General features: G+C 35.3%; 4 protein-coding genes and 1 long non-coding RNA gene across 6 annotated transcripts in view; 2 read left to right on the plus strand and 3 right to left on the minus strand.

Annotated features, from left to right (window-relative positions):
• Window positions 1-587: 587 nt before the first annotated feature.
• LOC127971848 (probable tRNA(His) guanylyltransferase) lies at window positions 588-2976 on the minus strand. Its single transcript, XM_052575102.1, has 6 exons — window positions 2505-2976; window positions 2210-2386; window positions 1908-2077; window positions 1414-1502; window positions 915-1022; window positions 588-831 (listed from the first exon to the last, which is right to left on the minus strand). The coding sequence occupies exons 1-6, from the start codon at window positions 2690-2692 to the stop codon at window positions 670-672; spliced, it is 894 nt and encodes a 297-aa protein (XP_052431062.1). The 5' UTR covers window positions 2693-2976; the 3' UTR covers window positions 588-669.
• Window positions 2977-3187: 211 nt separating this feature from the next.
• On the minus strand, window positions 3188-4536 carry LOC127971877 (probable pancreatic secretory proteinase inhibitor). The gene is made up of 4 exons (XM_052575155.1): window positions 4228-4536; window positions 4071-4102; window positions 3857-3969; window positions 3188-3727 (listed from the first exon to the last, which is right to left on the minus strand). Exons 1-4 carry the CDS (start codon window positions 4277-4279, stop codon window positions 3682-3684), a joined length of 243 nt encoding a protein of 80 aa, XP_052431115.1. The 5' UTR covers window positions 4280-4536; the 3' UTR covers window positions 3188-3681.
• Window positions 4537-5525: 989 nt separating this feature from the next.
• On the plus strand, window positions 5526-7527 carry LOC127971754 (uncharacterized). Its single transcript, XR_008156907.1, has 3 exons — window positions 5526-5675; window positions 6403-6791; window positions 7085-7527. It is a non-coding gene; the product is annotated as an uncharacterized LOC127971754 (long non-coding RNA).
• Window positions 7528-8464: 937 nt separating this feature from the next.
• On the plus strand, window positions 8465-14434 carry nipsnap3a (nipsnap homolog 3A (C. elegans)). 2 transcript variants are annotated; one of them, XM_052574233.1, is made up of 6 exons: window positions 8465-8644; window positions 9777-9987; window positions 10787-10948; window positions 11233-11382; window positions 13897-13983; window positions 14113-14434. In XM_052574233.1, the coding sequence occupies exons 1-6, from the start codon at window positions 8567-8569 to the stop codon at window positions 14187-14189; spliced, it is 765 nt and encodes a 254-aa protein (XP_052430193.1). In that variant the 5' UTR covers window positions 8465-8566; the 3' UTR covers window positions 14190-14434. The 2 variants fall into 2 exon arrangements, with proteins under 2 accessions (XP_052430193.1, XP_052430194.1); XM_052574234.1 differs by having other exon boundaries at window positions 8466-8644; window positions 9780-9987.
• Window positions 14435-14551: 117 nt separating this feature from the next.
• The window catches only part of abca1b (ATP-binding cassette, sub-family A (ABC1), member 1B), a 31755-nt gene continuing 27085 nt past the window's right edge, over window positions 14552-19221 (minus strand). The window contains exons 43-47 of the mRNA XM_052574235.1: window positions 18675-18809; window positions 18140-18243; window positions 17789-17881; window positions 16916-17159; window positions 14552-16043 (exon numbers count right to left, since the gene is read on the minus strand). Of these exons, the coding sequence (XP_052430195.1) occupies window positions 15900-16043; window positions 16916-17159; window positions 17789-17881; window positions 18140-18243; window positions 18675-18809 (720 nt within the window). The 3' untranslated portion in view covers window positions 14552-15899. The remainder of the gene's footprint in view (window positions 16044-16915; window positions 17160-17788; window positions 17882-18139; window positions 18244-18674; window positions 18810-19221) is intronic.

Here is a 19221-nt window from a genome sequence, read left to right on the forward strand (position 1 = left end):
ACATTACAACTCTTGCTGTGGATTGAGCTCAACTTGAACAGTTTTTTAAACAACGCACAATTTTTATGTGCTTTTATGGAATTATAAGATTCACATTTTTTATTTGAAATCATCCGGAAATTGGCCATTGGACATTTTACTTCTACCATAAAACTGTCACCAAAACTTTATTATAATTTAATTAATTTTTTCCTCTTCCTTTTTTTAAAGAAAAGGGGTCAATAATCGAAGTAATTTTTGTTGTAATCAGCATTATGCCACAAATGCTGTGGCCTAAGTGTAACCTGAAATATTTCTTAAAGTAATTATTTAATTTTCATTTCATTAAATGTGCCCCATCGTACAGGATATGTAATGACACTGAAATTTGGCTTGAGAAAAAAAACTGACTTTTTAAAGTCATCTCCACACAGAAAGGAAACAGTAGGGGGTGAGGCGAAACAGATGCTCATCCCTGCAGGAGAGAATAAGATCCTTGTGTTATTCCTTATCTCTTCTAGGAATCTTAAGAGGGGAAAATAACATGGCAACATCCCCCTTCATTCTGCTGCTTTTCCTCCAAACTAGAAAAACTATAAAACACAAAGTAGAGTTTTTCATTTTTTTTATTAAATACCAAAGAGAAAAATCAACTTGCATTTGGTGTGGTACAGTCTTTCAACCATGTGATCAACACTGGTCGCTTTCCAGAATGTCTGGATGTTCTTCCCAGAACTGATCTCCAATGATATCAGAGGAATGACTTGTGACCTGCTTTCTTATCCGGGTTACATTCATTTCTGTCTCTCCTTCATCTTGCTTCTTGATCCATTTAGTTGTGGTTTCATTCACCTAAAAGTAAAGAATTTGAGAAATACAATTTTCACTTAAAATAATAGATAATTTAAAGAATTATTTTTGCAACTGCAGCTTACCTTTTCCCATATTAAAGTTGTGCCTTTTTTGTGCATTGGGGATTCATCATTGTAATTGATACTGAACTCAGAAAACAAGATCTCATTCTTATCTGCCGCTTGTGTTCCCTGTGTATGGGAAAAATCATGCAACATTTAGTTTCTTCATTACAGTTATGTAATGTGAACAGACAAAACACCTACTGGAAGTAGGTGTTTAATTAAACTTACATAGAAAAATAAAATATTTTAAGGCACAATTAGACATGTATGTATTATATTGGTAATTAAGAACTGATTATGTATCTGGTTATATGTTTATTGGATAATATTCCTAAAAGACAGACAAAACCTAGTCTGCTTTTATAAACTGTGATAGTCATATTACATTAGTGACAAGCATTCTCAATCCAGATTCTCGAACCAAATCTATATGATAACTGGTCTAGAAAAGAAAACAAATCAGAACAAACATTAAAAAAAAACTCAAATAAACAAATAATACTTTAATTGATCATACACTGAGTCTCTCCTCAGCTTGTATTTTGGTCAGTCCACCTTTCTGAACCAGCGTCCAAAATGTTGTGTTGTACAAATTGTTAATGTGACCTGTATAGAAATAACAAATGTGAAATTTACAAAAAAATGTGCAATTCTGAAACTATTCTAAATCCATTGTTATATATTGAAATAGTCTCTATAGCTAGATGTTCATTTCTAAGACCCCTAAAAATAATGGATTTTATTTTGCATTTATATTTTAATGCATAATCAAAATAAAACAATATATTTGTTATAAAAATATAGAATGTGTGTACATTCATGCTCCATTACAAGCAAACATGTTAATACAACAACCATATTAACAATCAAAGGCTTGTCATTAAAAAAGTACAATCACAGGAAAAAGATAAAGTCAACAATGATTCTACTTCATTCTATTATACAGTTTTAAGCATGTTACAGTCAAACACATTTTATAACTTAATCCATTTACAAAATACATTCACTTACAATCTGCCTGTCTCCAGCTTAGATAGTCTCTTAGGTTACGATTGCTCGGATACAGAACCACCCTGCCATCAAAGCTGGGGGGGTACAGTAGCGGCTGCTCCCCAAAATACTCCTTCCAGTAGTAAACAAAGCTAGAGGAAAACTGGGACGTCACATGGGTCATTAGTTTACTGTAGAGAGAAAATATTTAATGGGTGAGTTTCCTAGAAAGCATAACACTGCACAACTTCCAGCTGTGGTGTTTTCCATTAAGATGGTAACTAATGCAGATTCTGTCAATGTCTTTATTTACAGCATTGTACCTGGCCCTTCTTTTGAACCAAGTGGTGGATCTTTTGAACACAAAGCTGAACTCATCACTCTGTCCATAGGCTATAGTGATGTCTTCCAGCTCTTCCATGACTGAATGGGCACTGCGGCTCATCACACCCAGAGCTCGGTTATCATTGGGTTTCATGAAGTTATGCTGCTCAGAAAACCTGGAATCAAAAAGATCACTTTGAAAATCACTTCAGTCATCACTCATTTTCTACCCTCCTCGAAATTGTGAAAACACAAGACTGCAATAGCATGTTTTAGGTGTACAGAAGCACTTACTTGTGGAAGTTGCGTCCATCTAGCCGAACCACAATGTAACAGTTTCTCAAACATGTATCGTCGAGCTCAAAGTTTCTCACGTATTCAAATTTGCTTTTGGCCATGCCAGATGATGTACTGAAATTAAGATTTAAGGGTGTCTTGTGGTCTGCAAGTCCTCTAAAGTTGACCGATAACAGTCTTAGCATAAGGATATTCAGGAAAAATACGAGTTATTTAATATGTTTAAATTAAATCATGCTGTTAGTTCTGAAAAATTGTGAGGCGTAACCGGATTGCTGTCATTAATCAAATGTTTATTTTCTTATCTCGTGATGAACTCCAACGAGTGTTTATCATAAAACGCGTTGTATTTTTAAATATTCAACACTATGCTGTTTACAAAATATTATTCTTCACCCGGAAGTATGTGGTATCAAAACATGTGCGTAAGCGGTCATTGTATTGGTACGTCACCTTATAGAGTCCCTCAAACAAATACAGTTCTGAAAATGTTGTTCCGCCACACAGTTTACCCAACATCCGTTGCTTTAGAAGATTTAAAAAACGTAATGACTTGCATCTGACACAAATCCAAAATTTCTGTCAGCAATGTTTTTAATAGAATGAGATGTTTCTTTGGTAATTTTGAAGAGAGTTAAAAGATCATGCAAAGAAAAGTAAGACAAAGTGAAGCTGGTCAGTTTTACATTTGTTTGGCCAAGTATGTTTATTTTATTAGCAAAAAAGGGTAAATGTATAAATGCTTGTCTTCCCACTGTTTGTCATCTGTTATCATGTCACATTTCCATTTTTGTTATATTTTGTTATATTTGGAAAAATAAGCGGTAACTCCAAATCTTCACTCCTAAAACATTGCACTCAAAGCAAGCTCCTTCAGAAACAAAGGAATACATTTATATTATAGAAATACATATTTTAAAGAAAGACAGTATCATGAAATCTTAAAGACTTAAAAAGACTTAGAAAATGAAACGCTATTCACTCAAAGTCACTGAGATGTGATAAAACTGACACTTTTAGTACTAATATTTTTAATTTTAACATTTGCTAGGTGTTCACACATCCACTGTTTATAGGTATACTGATCACATCCCCTAGATGACCATAGCAAACAACACTCTTAAACAAACATAGATATGAAAAGCAAAGCGTTGATTTCATAAGGTCCTCCACCTCAGCATTGTTCGTCTTTCACAATCAAAATGTCTGCATTAGTGTGCCTAAAAAACAAACACCCTTTCAGTGATTCAAAATCCCAGCATCCGTTCCATAACTCTTACTAACTAACAGCAAAATCCGTACAGTAATGCTGTTATCCCACACAAACAGAAGCAAATCAATGGACTTACATTCTCTGCACACACAGGGTGCATTCATTGACGTATGTGATGCCATCATTACCACATACGGGAGAATAGTTGAGAGGGCATGCTTGATTGACACTCAAACCCCCACACGCAGGCTGTCAGATTAAAAAAAAAACATACACAGTGCATAGTTCTGCATCATAAATCATCTTCTAATAGGTGTTTGTTCTGAGTTTTAGTGCATAAATGGACTTACCCTGCGGTGGAGTCTTGATTTATCCTCTGCACCTGAAAAAAAGGGGAACTGTCGGATTATTCTCATTGCAATAATTCTGTAGTAAATTGCAAATGACACACATAAATGATTCAAATAATAACAGTGCTTTTTAAAAATTCCAATAGGAGTGACCTACCCACAGAGAGGATGAGGAGCAGGTTCATCAGAACCACTGCTGTTCCAGTCATACTTAAATGAAAGAACTCTGGATTTTAAAAGGGTAATCTGTATTTGTTCTGCCAGAGAGCTTTTACTCAGCAACTAATGACTTCCAGCTCGTTTATGAGTATTGTATTGTTGATGCCCAGCCACATATAGTTTGAAAGTGAGGAGGAGGAGGAGGAGAGGAGCTGATATTTTCATGGCTCTCTGCCCCACCTACCCACCATCAACAACACTGAGAACAGAGCCTCTCTATTGTCTCTCTCTTTATTAAGGGATAAACATTCCAGTCTGTCCAAAAATTGCTGAGCACAATCCAAAATGCATTGGTCTGTATAATATCCCTCAAAACAGGTCTGGCTGGGAGGTGTGTCCCTGTTTATTGGCCCCAAAGTGAAATTAATGGAATTCCACAAACATGGAATGCATTTAACAATAATTATGTAATGTAAAATTTCACTACATAATTTAGCAGTGAATATTGGATTGATAAACACTTTGAACTTAAAAATGCATATGTCTAGCAAAAGAGAACCTCGTGTTAAAAAATTCCTGAAATATAATTTTTAATACTTATGAAAAAGTGCAAAATGGAACTCCTGATTTTAACAATTATATAGAGCTATAGAGGTGTGAAAATATGGCCCAAAACAAAACAGAAATTCTGGCAAATTTAACCAAAAATAAATCAAGTAATTAAAGCAATAAGTATTCAAATATAAGGTACTATATTCTACATGATTTTTTAAAACTACAATTATTATTATATAATTGTTGAATACCCCCCCTCCCCCCAAACAGGCTATCTTTGAATAACTTAATACATTGAAATTTAAATTGAAAATTATTTATCAAAATAATAATAATAATAATAATAATAATAATAATAATAATAATTAGTTGATGAAAGAAATGCATACAGGTTTGGAATGGTGAGTAAATTATGACAATTGTTGTTTTTGGTGGTCAATCGTTTTAATAACTTAAAAAAAATCACAGATCACCGAATTGGTACTTTTATGGATTTTTAATGTGTTTTGGAGTTTGAAAGCTGTAAATTTAAAATGTCCTTGTGTGTGTGACCTGCAATAAATAAATAAATAAAGATTCTGCATATTGTGATATATATATATATATGGAAAAAAAAAAACATTTCTAGCATTTTTAAGGCAAACTATAAGGATTAGTATTTGTTTATGTCAGAAACATCTAACGCGACAACCAGCAGGGGTTCAGATAAAAAATCGGCAGCTGGCAGCAGGAAGTGGCTGCCATTGACAGCCGGAAGGCAGTAACTGGCAGCCGGGTGGTAGGCGGGACCTGCCATTCGGTGGGAGCCAATCAGTATCGACCAACGTGGGCGCAACCAATCAGATATAACTGCACCCAAACGCTTCAGTAATGGTTGCGATTGATCAAACGGTAAGTTCAGAAATTGGTCATCGGAGTAATTAATGTTTTTTTGCGTTGTAAGTTTGATTTTAATTGTTATCTTGGTGGACGACTTGGTAGACTTGGTGCCTACTTTGGTTTAATTGTTCAATGAAATCTAATTAGTGGTAGCAACCTTGTTTGTGTACCTTGTTAGGGGCCTACCATTAACTTCAAATTACGTTTGATGTACCATTAAATATTAACGTTTGTTAGCGTGTTAACCGTCTATTGAATAATATAAAAGAATGTTGTTTGACTGGAATGATAGAAGATAAATGTGCAACACTAACCATATATTTTTGCATGTTAAGTCTTTCAGGAGATTGTGTGATATACATTAACTTAAGCGTTCTTAAAAGAAGTTTTTTTTTTTTTTTTTTTTTGCACTATTGAGGTGTGTTTTCTCTAATACTATGCATGTGCAGAACTGTTCTGTGTACCAGTTGAAGTTGTAAGCATGTGAATGCAAAACTATTTTATTTTTTATTATCTATACAAAATATAATGGACCGGTTCATAATTCCTTATAACTTTTAGGTCTAGTTTCACAGACAGGGCTTGGATTAAGCCAGGATTAGGCTGTAGTTAAATTTAGAACATTGAAGTAGCTTTTGTAAACATGCATTTAGAAAAAAAAAAAAAAAACATTACTGATGTGCATCTTGAGACAAAACCATGGCACTGACACCTTTTTTTTTTTTGTAATACCCAATAGTTGCCAGATGCTGTCCTGTTGGAAATTCTTCTTTACGTGATCCTGGAGGAGGGGGTGATGCTACATTACTAAGTCCGTCTTTGGTTTGTTCCAAATTCAGAAGTCTGCTGTACTGTATACAGACTCCTTTCGAAAGAGGGCACAATCCAGCTGGCTTGACTGAGTATCTTCTTTTACATATTTGATTAGAGGTTTAAAAAGGTGCCATAACATTACATTTCTCAGTTGCCATGTCTGAATGTTTATCTTTGTAATAATGCTGTTTTCATGCTCCTCATCTCAATATACAGGTGGAACAAAATGGAGAACAAGTCTAAGCCATGTCAGGAATTCAACAAAATGTACACCCTGCAGACACTGCGACGAGGTTTACAACAACTGCTTACCAGGTGTGCAAATTATGCATGAAAATGTAATCACTGCTCTGTACATGATGACAAGATGCAATGGGAATAATCATTAATATGGCTGTGCATGCATGTCTACTGTTAATAAAGCAATTTAGGTATTAAAGTCACCATTTTCTTATGAATAATAAAATGCAGCAGCTAGAGTTCTTCCTAGAATCAGGAAGTATGACCGGATTAGCCCAGTTCTGTAAACACTTCACTGGCTCCCTATCAAACATCGTATAGATATTAACATCTTCAATTATATTAATCTGTTTCTTTCTTATTCGAAGGTCACTGCAGTCACCCGGATCCAGTACGTATCCAGACCAGATGGTGGATCGCACCTAGAAAGGACCTCTACATCCCTGAAAGACAGCGGAGACCAGGACAACTAGAGCCCCAGATACAGATCCCCTGTAAAGACCTTGTTTTTTCTCCATTTTGTCACCGGTGGAGTTTTGGTTCCTTGTCGCCCCTGGCTTGCTTCGTTGTGGTCACTTCATTTACAGTGATATCATTGACATGATTGCAAATGATTCCACAGATACGATTTAAACTGAACCAAGCTGAAGGATGACATCACTGAATTGAATGATAATCTGCCTTTTAAACTGACTAAAAACTGAGTTTACTAATGTCCTTCTGCATTATTGACTGACACACTATTTTCCTATTTAATATTGTAAAGTTGCTTTGCTTTGATCTGTATTATTAAAAGCACTATATAAATAAACGATGCTTGACTTGACCATGTTGCAAGAGGAAAATGAGGAGAGATGGGTTTTACAGTGATTGGTGCAAGATGCTGGAGAAGTAACTCTGTATACCTCATCAGTTCTGATCTAAGAGTCTTGAAAATACCTCCGGATTGTTGTTAGTGATTCTGATTGATATTTTAGTCTGCTTGCTTACTGGATATATTTTATACTGTTTACATTGTAAAGCACTGACTTTGACAACTTACTAACCCAGTTACAAATTTAACAGCTACTTTATACTATATATATATATATATATATATATATGTATAGTTGTTTCTTGAAATACTACAAATATAACCGCAAATTATGATTTTAAATAAAGGTCTCTGAGACTTCTCTCTTTTCAGTCATTTGTGTATATTGCCTATAATAAATATACAACATACACCCAGTAAGTGCCACTCTCGTATATAAATATAAATTGTTTTATTTCACACAGACAATGATACATGCATGCATAAACATTCAGCTGGAACTTAACGTTTAGCAAAATGATTTTATTTCTTTGTTTATATTTGATCAATATTTTAAATCAAATAATATACAATACTGACCTTTATACTTATTTAAAAAAGTATTAAACATAATCATAAGTGTATATAATTATTTATTTGTCTTGTTGCCGCCGGCAGCCTCCTCCAATTTCCGGGTATTAGCGACAGCTGCCATCCGGTTTTATTGGCAGCCACTTCCTGCTGCCAATGACAGCCACTTCCTGCTGACAGCTGCCGATTTTTCGCTGAACCCCCTCTCCAACCTCTTTCCTTATGCTGTACGTTTTTTAATAAATGTAATAAGTTAAAGGTTGATAACAACAACAAAAATAAATAAATAAATAAAAACAACTCACTAAAATAAATTTACATATTGCACAAGAGCTGATTTTATGCAGCGAATTTGTGCATTGGTACTTTCCGGCTTCCGTAGTGACAGTGAACTTCGTTCAGTCCTGCACGTCTCATCTGACTTGTCAATCACGCTGAAGCTACTGTTCAGAGACAAACTGATAAAATGATACAATTACGTGCTCTTTTCCGGAACGCGTCACGTCACGCAGAACACTGTTTGTCTGTGAAAAGCCGACCTACGGTGAGTTTAATCATATATTTACACATGGGGAAATGGCTCACATTCAACAATTCAGGTTTTCTTTACAGAACAATTGTATGATTCTGAACCTGTGTTACTTTTTAATGGCACTGAATTAAAAGACAAACGCTAGTTTTTGGAGGTGTGTCAGAGGACGCCCCACCACTGTAGTCATATGATCATGTAACTCCATTGTAACATTATTTGTTAAGACCTTGGCAGGGTCATGGGTTACAAAAGCATGGAATAATCGCAGAAGTGTTTCATAGACACAATGTGTTTCATTAAAAAGGACCATATTTTTAATGCATATATTAATAAGTGAGTTCCAAATTTTCGAGGCTACTGGTAAAATTGCTTATATTTTACATTCTACTGCAAAAATTCATAACAAAATAGATCATGAGCATTACAGTTTCTGTGAAAAGTTGAAATGTCTTAATATGACTCTTCACGGCAGCAGCAGTTGAGCTGCATAAGCTCCAAACATTTGTCAAACCTAATGTCCTTGTTCAACAGCATGATTTGAGAAAGATCCAAAGAATATCTAGTGAAAATTAGGAAAACCTGACCTTTAGTGGAGTTCACAAGATTGATTTATAATGCAAATAAATGCAAAAACACATTTTCTTTCTTCTTTCATTTTCATCTTTAAAGGTCCAAAAGAAAATGAATTCCCAATGTGGTCTGACACTTTTTGACCCTTCTATATTTATACACAGTGTGTCTAGCTGTTCAGTTTTTAACATGTCCTTGCATGGAGTTATAAAATGCTGTATATCATATATACAGGATAAGGGACATAATTTCCAGGCCTTTGTACTTCAGTGGGAATTGACTTGTCTAAGCCTGTAGAATGTAAACATTTGTACATTTTATCTTAAACATCACATGTTAGTTTCAAGGTTTTTAAAATCCACTCATTGTTTAGAATGAGGGACAGTGCCTTAAAAAATCCTAGGAAATTGAAATAAAAAAGAAGCAGAAGCCTGGAGCTGTGTTTTCTTAGAGTCAGTTTTATGTGATCTCATGGTTCATATATATTCAGACAAGTGTAGATCTTGTATTGAAGTTGAACCGTTCCAGTAATGACCACATGGTGACACTAGCAGTTTGTTTTCCATTTCCCAAGCAGCCCAAGGCATGGATCTCCACTGGACCTCAGCAGCAGAACGGAACCTTCTATGAGTTCCGCACCTATTACATCCAGCCACATCTCAACGCTGCCTTCCTCAAACTGACCAATGAGAAGATCCACCTGCGGACAGCCCACTCAGAGCTCGTTGGATACTGGAGTGTGGAATATGGAGGTCTTAATCAGGTTTTCCACATCTGGAAGTATGGTGAGAATGACTGAATTCTTCAATGTTTAATCTATGCTTTTAAAAACTTTATAGGATTCATAAATAAGGAAAATGCAACCAAACATTTCTCTTCTAGGGAGCCTTACTCTTAAATTCTAGTGGTTGGGAGGTGTCCCACATTACTACTTATTTAAAACACTTGTGCTGTGCTGGCAATTCTTTCCCTGGTCAAATATTACTAAAAAACTAATGTTAATCTCTCATTATGCTATATTATCACCAAATTGTGGATCAAATTTTTTTTTTTTTTCAGATTATGCACCCCAGTTTTTTAAGTGAGTAATCTCAAAATGACCACAAGGATTTTTTTTCACACTCAGAAACTGAGTTCAGATCAATGAGGCCTACAATTGATCCGTTCCAGAAAAGTAAAACAAAAAATGTACTAACTGAAAGAACAAGACAAAGAAATTACAAGCATTTTTTGTAGTCTGGAAGTTTTGACTGGGAACAGCACAGTTGTGCAAGATGGAAAAATAAAAAGTACAAAAATATTGGTGGGAAGTTTTTATACCCTTTGTGACCAGACTTAGTAATTTTTAGTCTAATGTGATAACATTAACTTGCATTTTCATGAAAAATAAAATCCTCTCCAGGTCAAAATGTCCATAACACAAATGAGGTATAATAATTTTAAACATTCTTAGTGTTAATGCAGTTAACAAGTAATCTTACTAAGATAATATGCATTTTATTTAAAATGTCTAAAAGCACAATGCAGCTCACTTGCTACTCTATAAGAAACACTTCTTTCTGTTTTTATTGTGATGGTGTTTAGACAGCTATGCTCAGCGTGCATCTGTGCGGGCAGCCCTGGCTCAAGACCCCAACTGGATTGAGCAGTACATCTCTAAAGCGCTGCCCATGCTGAGCTCTCAGGATAATGAGGTGTTGTACCTCGTACCATGGAGCAAAGTTCAGAAGCCACCCAAAGATGGAGGTGACAACTATGTGCATTAACATTCATACACTGATTTTCAGAGGGCCACCAGTGCATGCTCACATGGTACTATAGGTGATATAAACATAATCAAATAAAAAAAAAACTTATACATTGATCATAATGATTGTTTTCAAAGAGGTTTCCCAAATAGTCCCCTTTCTGTCATTATAATTGTGCATACAAATTCATAAATTATTAACAAAACAAAGTTGCACAGATTTCAAATATTCTAGGCAAAATTATCTAATTGGCTTTTTATTTCAAATCTTGTTTATTTGCAGGAGTTTTCGAGCTGTCCACCTTCCAGATGAAGCCAGGCGGTCCTGCGGTGTGGGGCAAGGCGTTTCAGGCAGCAGTGGGCATCCACACCGGGTCACGATATGCCCACGCAGTTGGGGTTTTTCACTCTGAATTTGGACCGCTCAATCAAGGTGAGTGTATGTTTGTTTTTGTTTTTTTTTGGGGGGGGGGTACTTTTAGTCTACGAAGTAGACAACAGTACAGGCATTCATAATGTAAAAAAATATTTATATTCATGAAATAATCTTGGAATAATTGCTATATCAGTTCATAGTGAATCAAAATTCAGTGTTAAAGGGTTAGTTCACACAAAAATCAAAATGATGTCATTAATGGGCTAGGTGCACAAGATGGCGCCGGTGAGCTTCAGCGAAGCGAGTGTGTACATACTTATTTCCGGTCCTGAGACACACGCATTGACTGTAAGGGAAACTTACATACGAAACTTGGCTAGATGGATATAATTCATGTTTTTCAAATTTAACAGCGAATAGTGGTATATCAAAGACACAAGGAAACTTCCTCCCTAAATTTTTGCGTACCTCTGTGTGGAAATTAATCAAGATACAACGCGGAGATTGTTTTATTCTTCTGTTGATTATGCAGATCAGCGTCAGCTTCAGGTTAATCAGTCCACAGGGATTTCTTCTTTTCAAACACAAACCACTCAAATATGCAATACTTTACATTTTCGGAGAGCTGATTTTGTTCTGACTGTTATCTATAAGATCATAAGGCTTCTGACTGTCAAACGAGACAGATATTTCTAATAAAGTATGTATGTTTTATTAACTTTATAACTTTGTAAAATTTAACGTAATGCTATTATGGTAGGTTTGCATTAATTAAAAGATCGCTGTTTGCATTCATGTGTTTTTATCAATGTTTATCTGTTTTTTAAAATATCTGCAGCATAAATAATTTTGTCTATAAGCAGCGCATGTATTTTGTTACGAATTCTTCAGATAAAACAATTATTAAAATTAGTCATGTGTTAGTTTTATTATTTTATAGCCCGTTTTTTTTTTTCATTTCAAAATGTTTGATGCAAAGTTGACTATCTCAAATAATAAAATATGTTGTGTAAATGATGAAGAAAAACAAACTAATGTATGTGCACAATTGAGAAATGTGAAGATAAATCACAGCCCATGTCTTACAAGGTGAACATTTTCATTAAACAAAAAAATAATAATCAATGTAATACAAACATTTTCGAGAAATAAGTAATTTTTACATTTACATAATTTGTATAATGTAAAAATAAATTATGTATCTGTGTGTACACACCATGAGTTCAATTTTCATTTCGTGAACAGTATAGGAACAAAAGTGTATTTAATTCATTCACCGGACCCAAACATACACAGTTTCAAATGCATTGGCTCAGTTAACACTTATAGAATAGTAATAATAGCAGTGTAAATCTTATTTGCATTTGAAGTGATATTATAAATCCTGTAAACATATATAGAAGGTAATATTAGAATTTCTCTGGTTCTCTGCACTGGCGTTTAGCACAACCGGAAATATCTACGCACACTCTCGCAAGACTGGAAATCCAAGATGGCGGAGATATGCAACTACCCCATAACTCACCCTCATATCGTACCAAACCCGTAAGACCTCTATTCATCTTCTGAACACAGTTTAAGATTTTAGATTTTAGATTTAGTGCGAGAGCTCTCAGTCCATCCATTGAAGCTGTGTGTACGGTATACTGTCCATGTCCAGAAAAGTCCGAAAAACATCTTCAAAGTAGTCCATGTGACATCAGAGGGTCCGTTAGAATTTTTTGAAGCATCGAAAATACATTTTGGTCCAAAAATAGCAAAAACTACGACTTTATTCAGCATTGTCTTCTCTTCCGTGTCTGTTGCGAGCAAGTTAAAAACAAAGCAGTTTGTCATATCTGGTTCACGAACGAATCATTTGATGTAACCGGATCTTTTTGAACCAATTCACCAAATTGAACTGAATCGTTTTAAACGGTTCTCATCTCTAATACGCATTAATCCACAAATGACTTAAGCTGTTCACTGTTTTAATGTGGCTGACACTCCCTCTGAGTTCAAACAAACCAATATCCCGGAGTAATGCATGCACTCAAACAGTACATTGACTGAACTACTGTGAAGAGAGAACTGAAGATGAACACAGAGCCGAGCCAGATAATGACTCGTTCACGAGTCAAGAACCGGTTGCATAAATTTGTAGTTTTTGCTATTTTTGGACCAAAATGTATTGTCGATGCTTCAAAATATTCTAACTGACCCTCTGATGTCACATGGACTGCTTGATGATGTTTTTCTTGCCTTTCTGGACATGGACAGTATACCGTACACAGTTTCAATGGAGGGACTGAGAGCTCTCGGACTAAATCTAAAATATCTTAAACTGTGTTCAGAAGATGAACTGAGGTCTTACGGGTTTGGAACGACATGAGGGTGAGTTATTAATTACATAATTAAGATTTTTGGGTGAACTAACCCTTAAACATTACAGGAATAAATTAAATTTTAAATATAGAACTATTTAATAGCAATTGTTTCTCAATATTACTGCATTTTTGATCAAATAAATACAGCCTTGGTGAGCTTTATATATATATATATATATTTATGTTCTGTTATTTCCATGCACAGTGCATGTTTTATGGTGGTATGAGAGTGCAGACGAGCGGGCATCGATACGGCGTACATCTCATGAAGACGCCAGAGTGGTGGCGGCAGGTCAATCTTAAATATAACTCATTACACAGGACATTATCATACCATTATTATCAGAGCATTCTGGGAATTTCTGTCTCTGAAAAATTATATATTTCTATTTTACTGTTTGTATTTTCTATTTTTTTGCAGTAAGGGAAAGTGCGGTGTACCTGGTATCACAGAAGAACAAACTCATGTTCCCCTGCGCTTTCTCACCAATGAAATAAAATGGCTTCATGCTTTGACTCCAGACTTATGTAAATGTAGAGGAAATTTGTATTTATGCAGTGCATGAGATCAGTGAACTGATAAACCGATTAAATTCTAGCAAGTTTCTGCTGATGGTCAAATAATGATTGTGAATCAAAATAATGCTTTGCATCACAGTAAGACTTCTGTCTTCAAGCTACTGCACAGTGTTTCACAATGTCATTCTGTTTCTAAATAAATGCTTACATATCAAAGTCAGAAATGTCAAAATGTGCATTTTTTCATCAATAGCTTCTTTTGGTTACATTTTAAGCAGTCTGACGCTGAAAACAAACCATCTGTTGAACGTCCCAAATATGAGGTCACAGATCAAACAGTGTTAGGGTTGTAGAATTGTCATTTAATTGTCTAAATACAGTAAGTGTACAAAGCGAGTAACATACAATCCACAGCCATAAATTTGAAATGTAAACAGGTATTAAATGAGGAACATCACTGTGGCACTAAAACGTTTTTTTCCTTGAAGGTTTTTTGTTGTTGTTGTTGTTCTGTGGTTTTGGTCGAACCCAAACCAATACTAAACCGTAAATGACAAACAGTAAAAACATTGTCTGTGGAGAATCCAGTGCAAAAAGATTAACACATTTTGACTTTAAATAAATTCCAATTAACACAGCAAGTAAAGTGCTTGGATGAAAGGCGGACAACGCTGTCGCCAATCCCAATGAGATCCAAAATACTGATTTAACAATCCAATGTATGGACAGAGATCACACTTACTGTAATGAACAGCTATGTTATACAGCTGGAATCAGTGTTGTTTATTGATTTCTGAATTTAATTGTCCAGAGATCCAATGAAGGGCAGACCAGATGCCCTTATATGAAAGAAGGCACATAAATGGTATGTTTTAAATGATTTCCTTCGAAGTTGTTCATGCGACTCCTGGAGCATCCACTAGGATGTCCCTTGTCAGTCGAGGTATGTTACATATTGTAACCCAAAAGCTTAGTTGTATAAACTTTCTTTTATTATTTTTTATATATATATATATTTTTTTTTTTACTACGAAGTCAATCACTTTTTTGTTTCGCCCATGCACAAAGACAAGTATTAAGATAACATGAGGCACTCTTGGATAGAACAGCCTATAAAATAATGCCCCTTCTGACTATTTAAAACACCTAAAACAATTGCTTGTTTATAAATAAAGACATATCAAGGACAAAATCATTTTAACATAGTACAGTTTCCAGTTTTGCAGTTCAGCCCTGGGCCACACAAACGATTCTGATTCTTCAGCATGTGATTCCCAGTCTTCTAGTCTTAATAAAAAATAAAATACAAATACACTGACCCTGAATTATCGATCATTGGTATTATTCCATCGAGCCGATTATATTGCACGATGAAAATCGATCTCTGTCGACGACTGCACAAAATAGAGTCTGTCCAGAAATTTTGGCTTCAGGTTTTTAACACTGTGACTAACGTGGTTTGGATTCAGCCAGGCTAGAAACACGAGGGAAGTCTTTTTAATTTCTTTTTGCATTGACTTGCATTGAGTGTCTCAGCTGCAGCATCTGCTTCTCCGCTGACCGGTGAAGACGTTTATCTTCAGACAGAGGTCAGAACGGCAGACCGCAACTCAAAGGCCACAGAAACATTGTGAAATATGTGGAATCCACTTGTTTCAGTTAGCATGTAGTGTAAAGAGAGTCTCCGGCTCACACAAAGCTTTCTACTGGCTTCTCCGTGTTCTCTTTAGCAGACAGAGGGCTCAGGAGGGCCATGTTGATTGCTGTGTCTTTACGATGAATGGAGCTGTCTGAGTGATCGTCACTCTGGTCCATGGCAAAGTTAACAAATACCTGATGATTGGGAAGAAGAGTATTTAGTAATCACAACAAGATAAAAAAAAAGAAACATAATAAATATTATTATATACTAAATACTATACTAGTTTATGAGATTTAAAGGCAGACATTTATATAAAACATTTTTTTTACAAAAAAGTTTTTAAATTGTTGTAATTTTCCTTATTTTAAATCAAAATGTAAAAATATCTAACTTTTCTGCTGAAAAAGTAATTTTATCCAATAATTATTTAACATTATTTACTGCCAAACATTCACTTTTAACACTATGGGAATTAAATGTGTTGTGAATCAATGTTATTTTCTAAGCATTGAGATAATCTTTTGTGTTTTTATTAATATTTTGAATCTTTTGCAATTTTAATTAGTTAAACTTTTCGTGGTTTTGTGGGGCTTTTGCCATATTTTTGTAGTAACTTTAATATTTTATATTCTTCCACAAACTTTTAAGATATTTATTTATTTTTATTTAAGTTTTTCTTTTAGTTATTGTAGTACATCGTGTTAAGCTTTAACATGAAAAATGCTGCCTTGGCAATTAGCTAAAATAAATGTATATTTTTTAAAATGCATTTGATTCCAGTTAGCGTTTATTTCATTTTAAGTAATACAAAGGTTTTTAATGGCTTAAGTTTTAGTTAATTATACTATGTTGTTGTAGTACCAATTTTTTTTGCTGTCTTTAATGAATACTTATCATATGCCATGTCCCAAAAGGACAGTCCACCAAGAAATAAAAATTCTGTCTGTAAATGATGACTATCCTTTCAACAGTTGACTGTTGTTTAACTTCCTCTTGTCCCCAGTACATAAACCCTAATCAGAAATGTGCCAGTTATATTTTAGGGTTGGAAATGCCCCCTCACCTGGTCCAGAGTGGTTTGGGACACAGAGTAGTCTTCTATCCTGAGAAACTCTTTGTTCTTAGCGAGGATGCTGAAGATGTGCGCGAGGGAGGTGAGGGACGAGGGAAGCTGGTATTGCAGCATGTTTCTGTGTTTTTCTTTCAGGGTGCTTCCTGGCAGCTCGCTCTCAATGAACTTCATCACCGGCTGCAGGTCAGGATCTGGGCCCGCAACCTTCAGAATTATGGTGTACCCATCGCCAAATCTGCAGGAAGAGGAGCAAGTGATGTCACATACATATATATGCATCAAAGCCCTCCCACATGTGTAAAAAGTAATGTATGCTTTATGCTTAATGTTCTTGATTTGAGTCATTATTTTTGCAATTAAATGACGCCGCTAATGTGCAGAATTAACACACTATACCTTTAATAGTTTAAATATAGCATGAACCAAACCATCCACCTAAAAGGTGAATCAAAAACTTTAATTTAGAGTCAAAAAATCTATGAAATTTGGACAAAAAGGCTGTGTACTTAATCATTTCAATGAGGGAAAGAACTACAATCTCATGAAGCATTGGTAATGACAAAATTGATTAAAATGACAAATATAAAACTATTGATTTGTTGCTGCTCTCTGATTGGTAGAGATTTTTTTGCAGAATCATGGGTAATGTAGTTTTTCCACAAGAATTCCATTGTTACACACAATTTTAAAAAACGAACAGTTTGAACTGATGAACTCAACAAAGCATAGATGATTGACTAACAACCTCACAGCACACATTAGGTTTGTCTATACATATTTGAAAACCAATTCCCCAATGCAGGAAATGAATGAGATTCTTGCTTCTAGAACCCGGTCGCTGCACTCTATTATTCAGGATCTTACCTGTTCTTCAGGTGCTGGACGCTACCCAGACAGCGGAACCTGCCGTTCACCATGATGGCCATCCTGGTGCACAGCGCTTCACATTCCTCCATACTAAAGAGTGAACAGAACACAGGTTAGTGTGGAAGAAAACCGATTAAATACTGCCCTCTAGTGATAGATGAAAGTCTAAGCTTAGCATAAATTGAAGCTAAACTAAGAAGACATGGAGATTTTAGAGGAAAACAATACTATCATTAACGCTGCCAGTGTAGCTGTCTAGCATTAGCTCACTTAACGTCCTTGTCTATAACTTTAGCTGACTGTTAGTGTTCAGTTTAAGTGCATAAACTTTGACTGTGGTGAATGTACCTGTGTGAGGTAAGTACGACAGAGCGTCCCTCTTTGATGACGCTGTGGATGCAGTTCCACAGTGCTCGTCGTGCTTTGGGGTCCATTCCAGTGGTGGGCTCATCCTGTAACCAAAAGCACAGCCAGGCTCATATTCGACCATGTTTCAACAGGAAACACACACTGATTAGCTACACCATCTTTTCTTCACAAGTGTATCGCACACTCAAGTGAACCGAAACAGGCTTGCTGGCTATCAAGTGTGCTCATGTGATCTTTGTGTAATCAACCCATTGTGAGGCCTCTCTGAAAGCAAAGGCTAAAGAGGTCAGGATAGTTTAGCTCTGGGGGTGTCATAGTCTTGAACTTCTTATACAACCAGAGCAGGAAAACCAGCTGAGAGAATAACCAAACAGTGGTCATTTGATCTAGACTAATGTTGTTTTTGTTGATTCTTTTGCAGACATTCACCCTGGGAGGCATAAGACATCGAGCCAGTTGTGTAAGTGTCTTTGTGTATACGTGTGTGTGTGTGTGTTTGAAGAGATGCACATACCAGGAAGACCACTGGTGGGGCTCCAATGAGTGATATGGCGGTGGAGAGTTTGCGCATGTTGCCACCACTGTAGCTTCCTGCTTTCTTATCCACGTACTTCACGAGGCCTAGTTTACGGATACCCCACTCCGCCACCTGCCCAAGAAACAACATATTAATAGTTCCTATTAGGGTTAATCTCACAAAACCAGGTCACATTTAACGTAAAATCAAGGAATTTATTATATTATATTATTATAAAAAACAAAGAAAACATTGTATATATATATATATATATATATGTGTGTGTATATATATATATATATATATATATATATATATATATATATATATATATATATATGTACTGTATGTATGTATATCCTATTTTTTGGAATTCAGTTTGTTCTTAATTGTGATTTATCATTACTATAATATATAAATGTTTTCCCTTTTTCATATTTTTTGTGTATTTTAAGTTTAAATCAGCATAAGTTGAAGGCTGTATAAATAATTTTTATGCATGACAATAATGAGATGAGAATTATGGGGAAATGTGGTTAATGGT

The sequence above is a fragment of the Carassius gibelio genome, chromosome B14 (assembly GCF_023724105.1).
Source record: "Carassius gibelio isolate Cgi1373 ecotype wild population from Czech Republic chromosome B14, carGib1.2-hapl.c, whole genome shotgun sequence".
NCBI lineage: Eukaryota > Metazoa > Chordata > Actinopteri > Cypriniformes > Cyprinidae > Carassius > Carassius gibelio.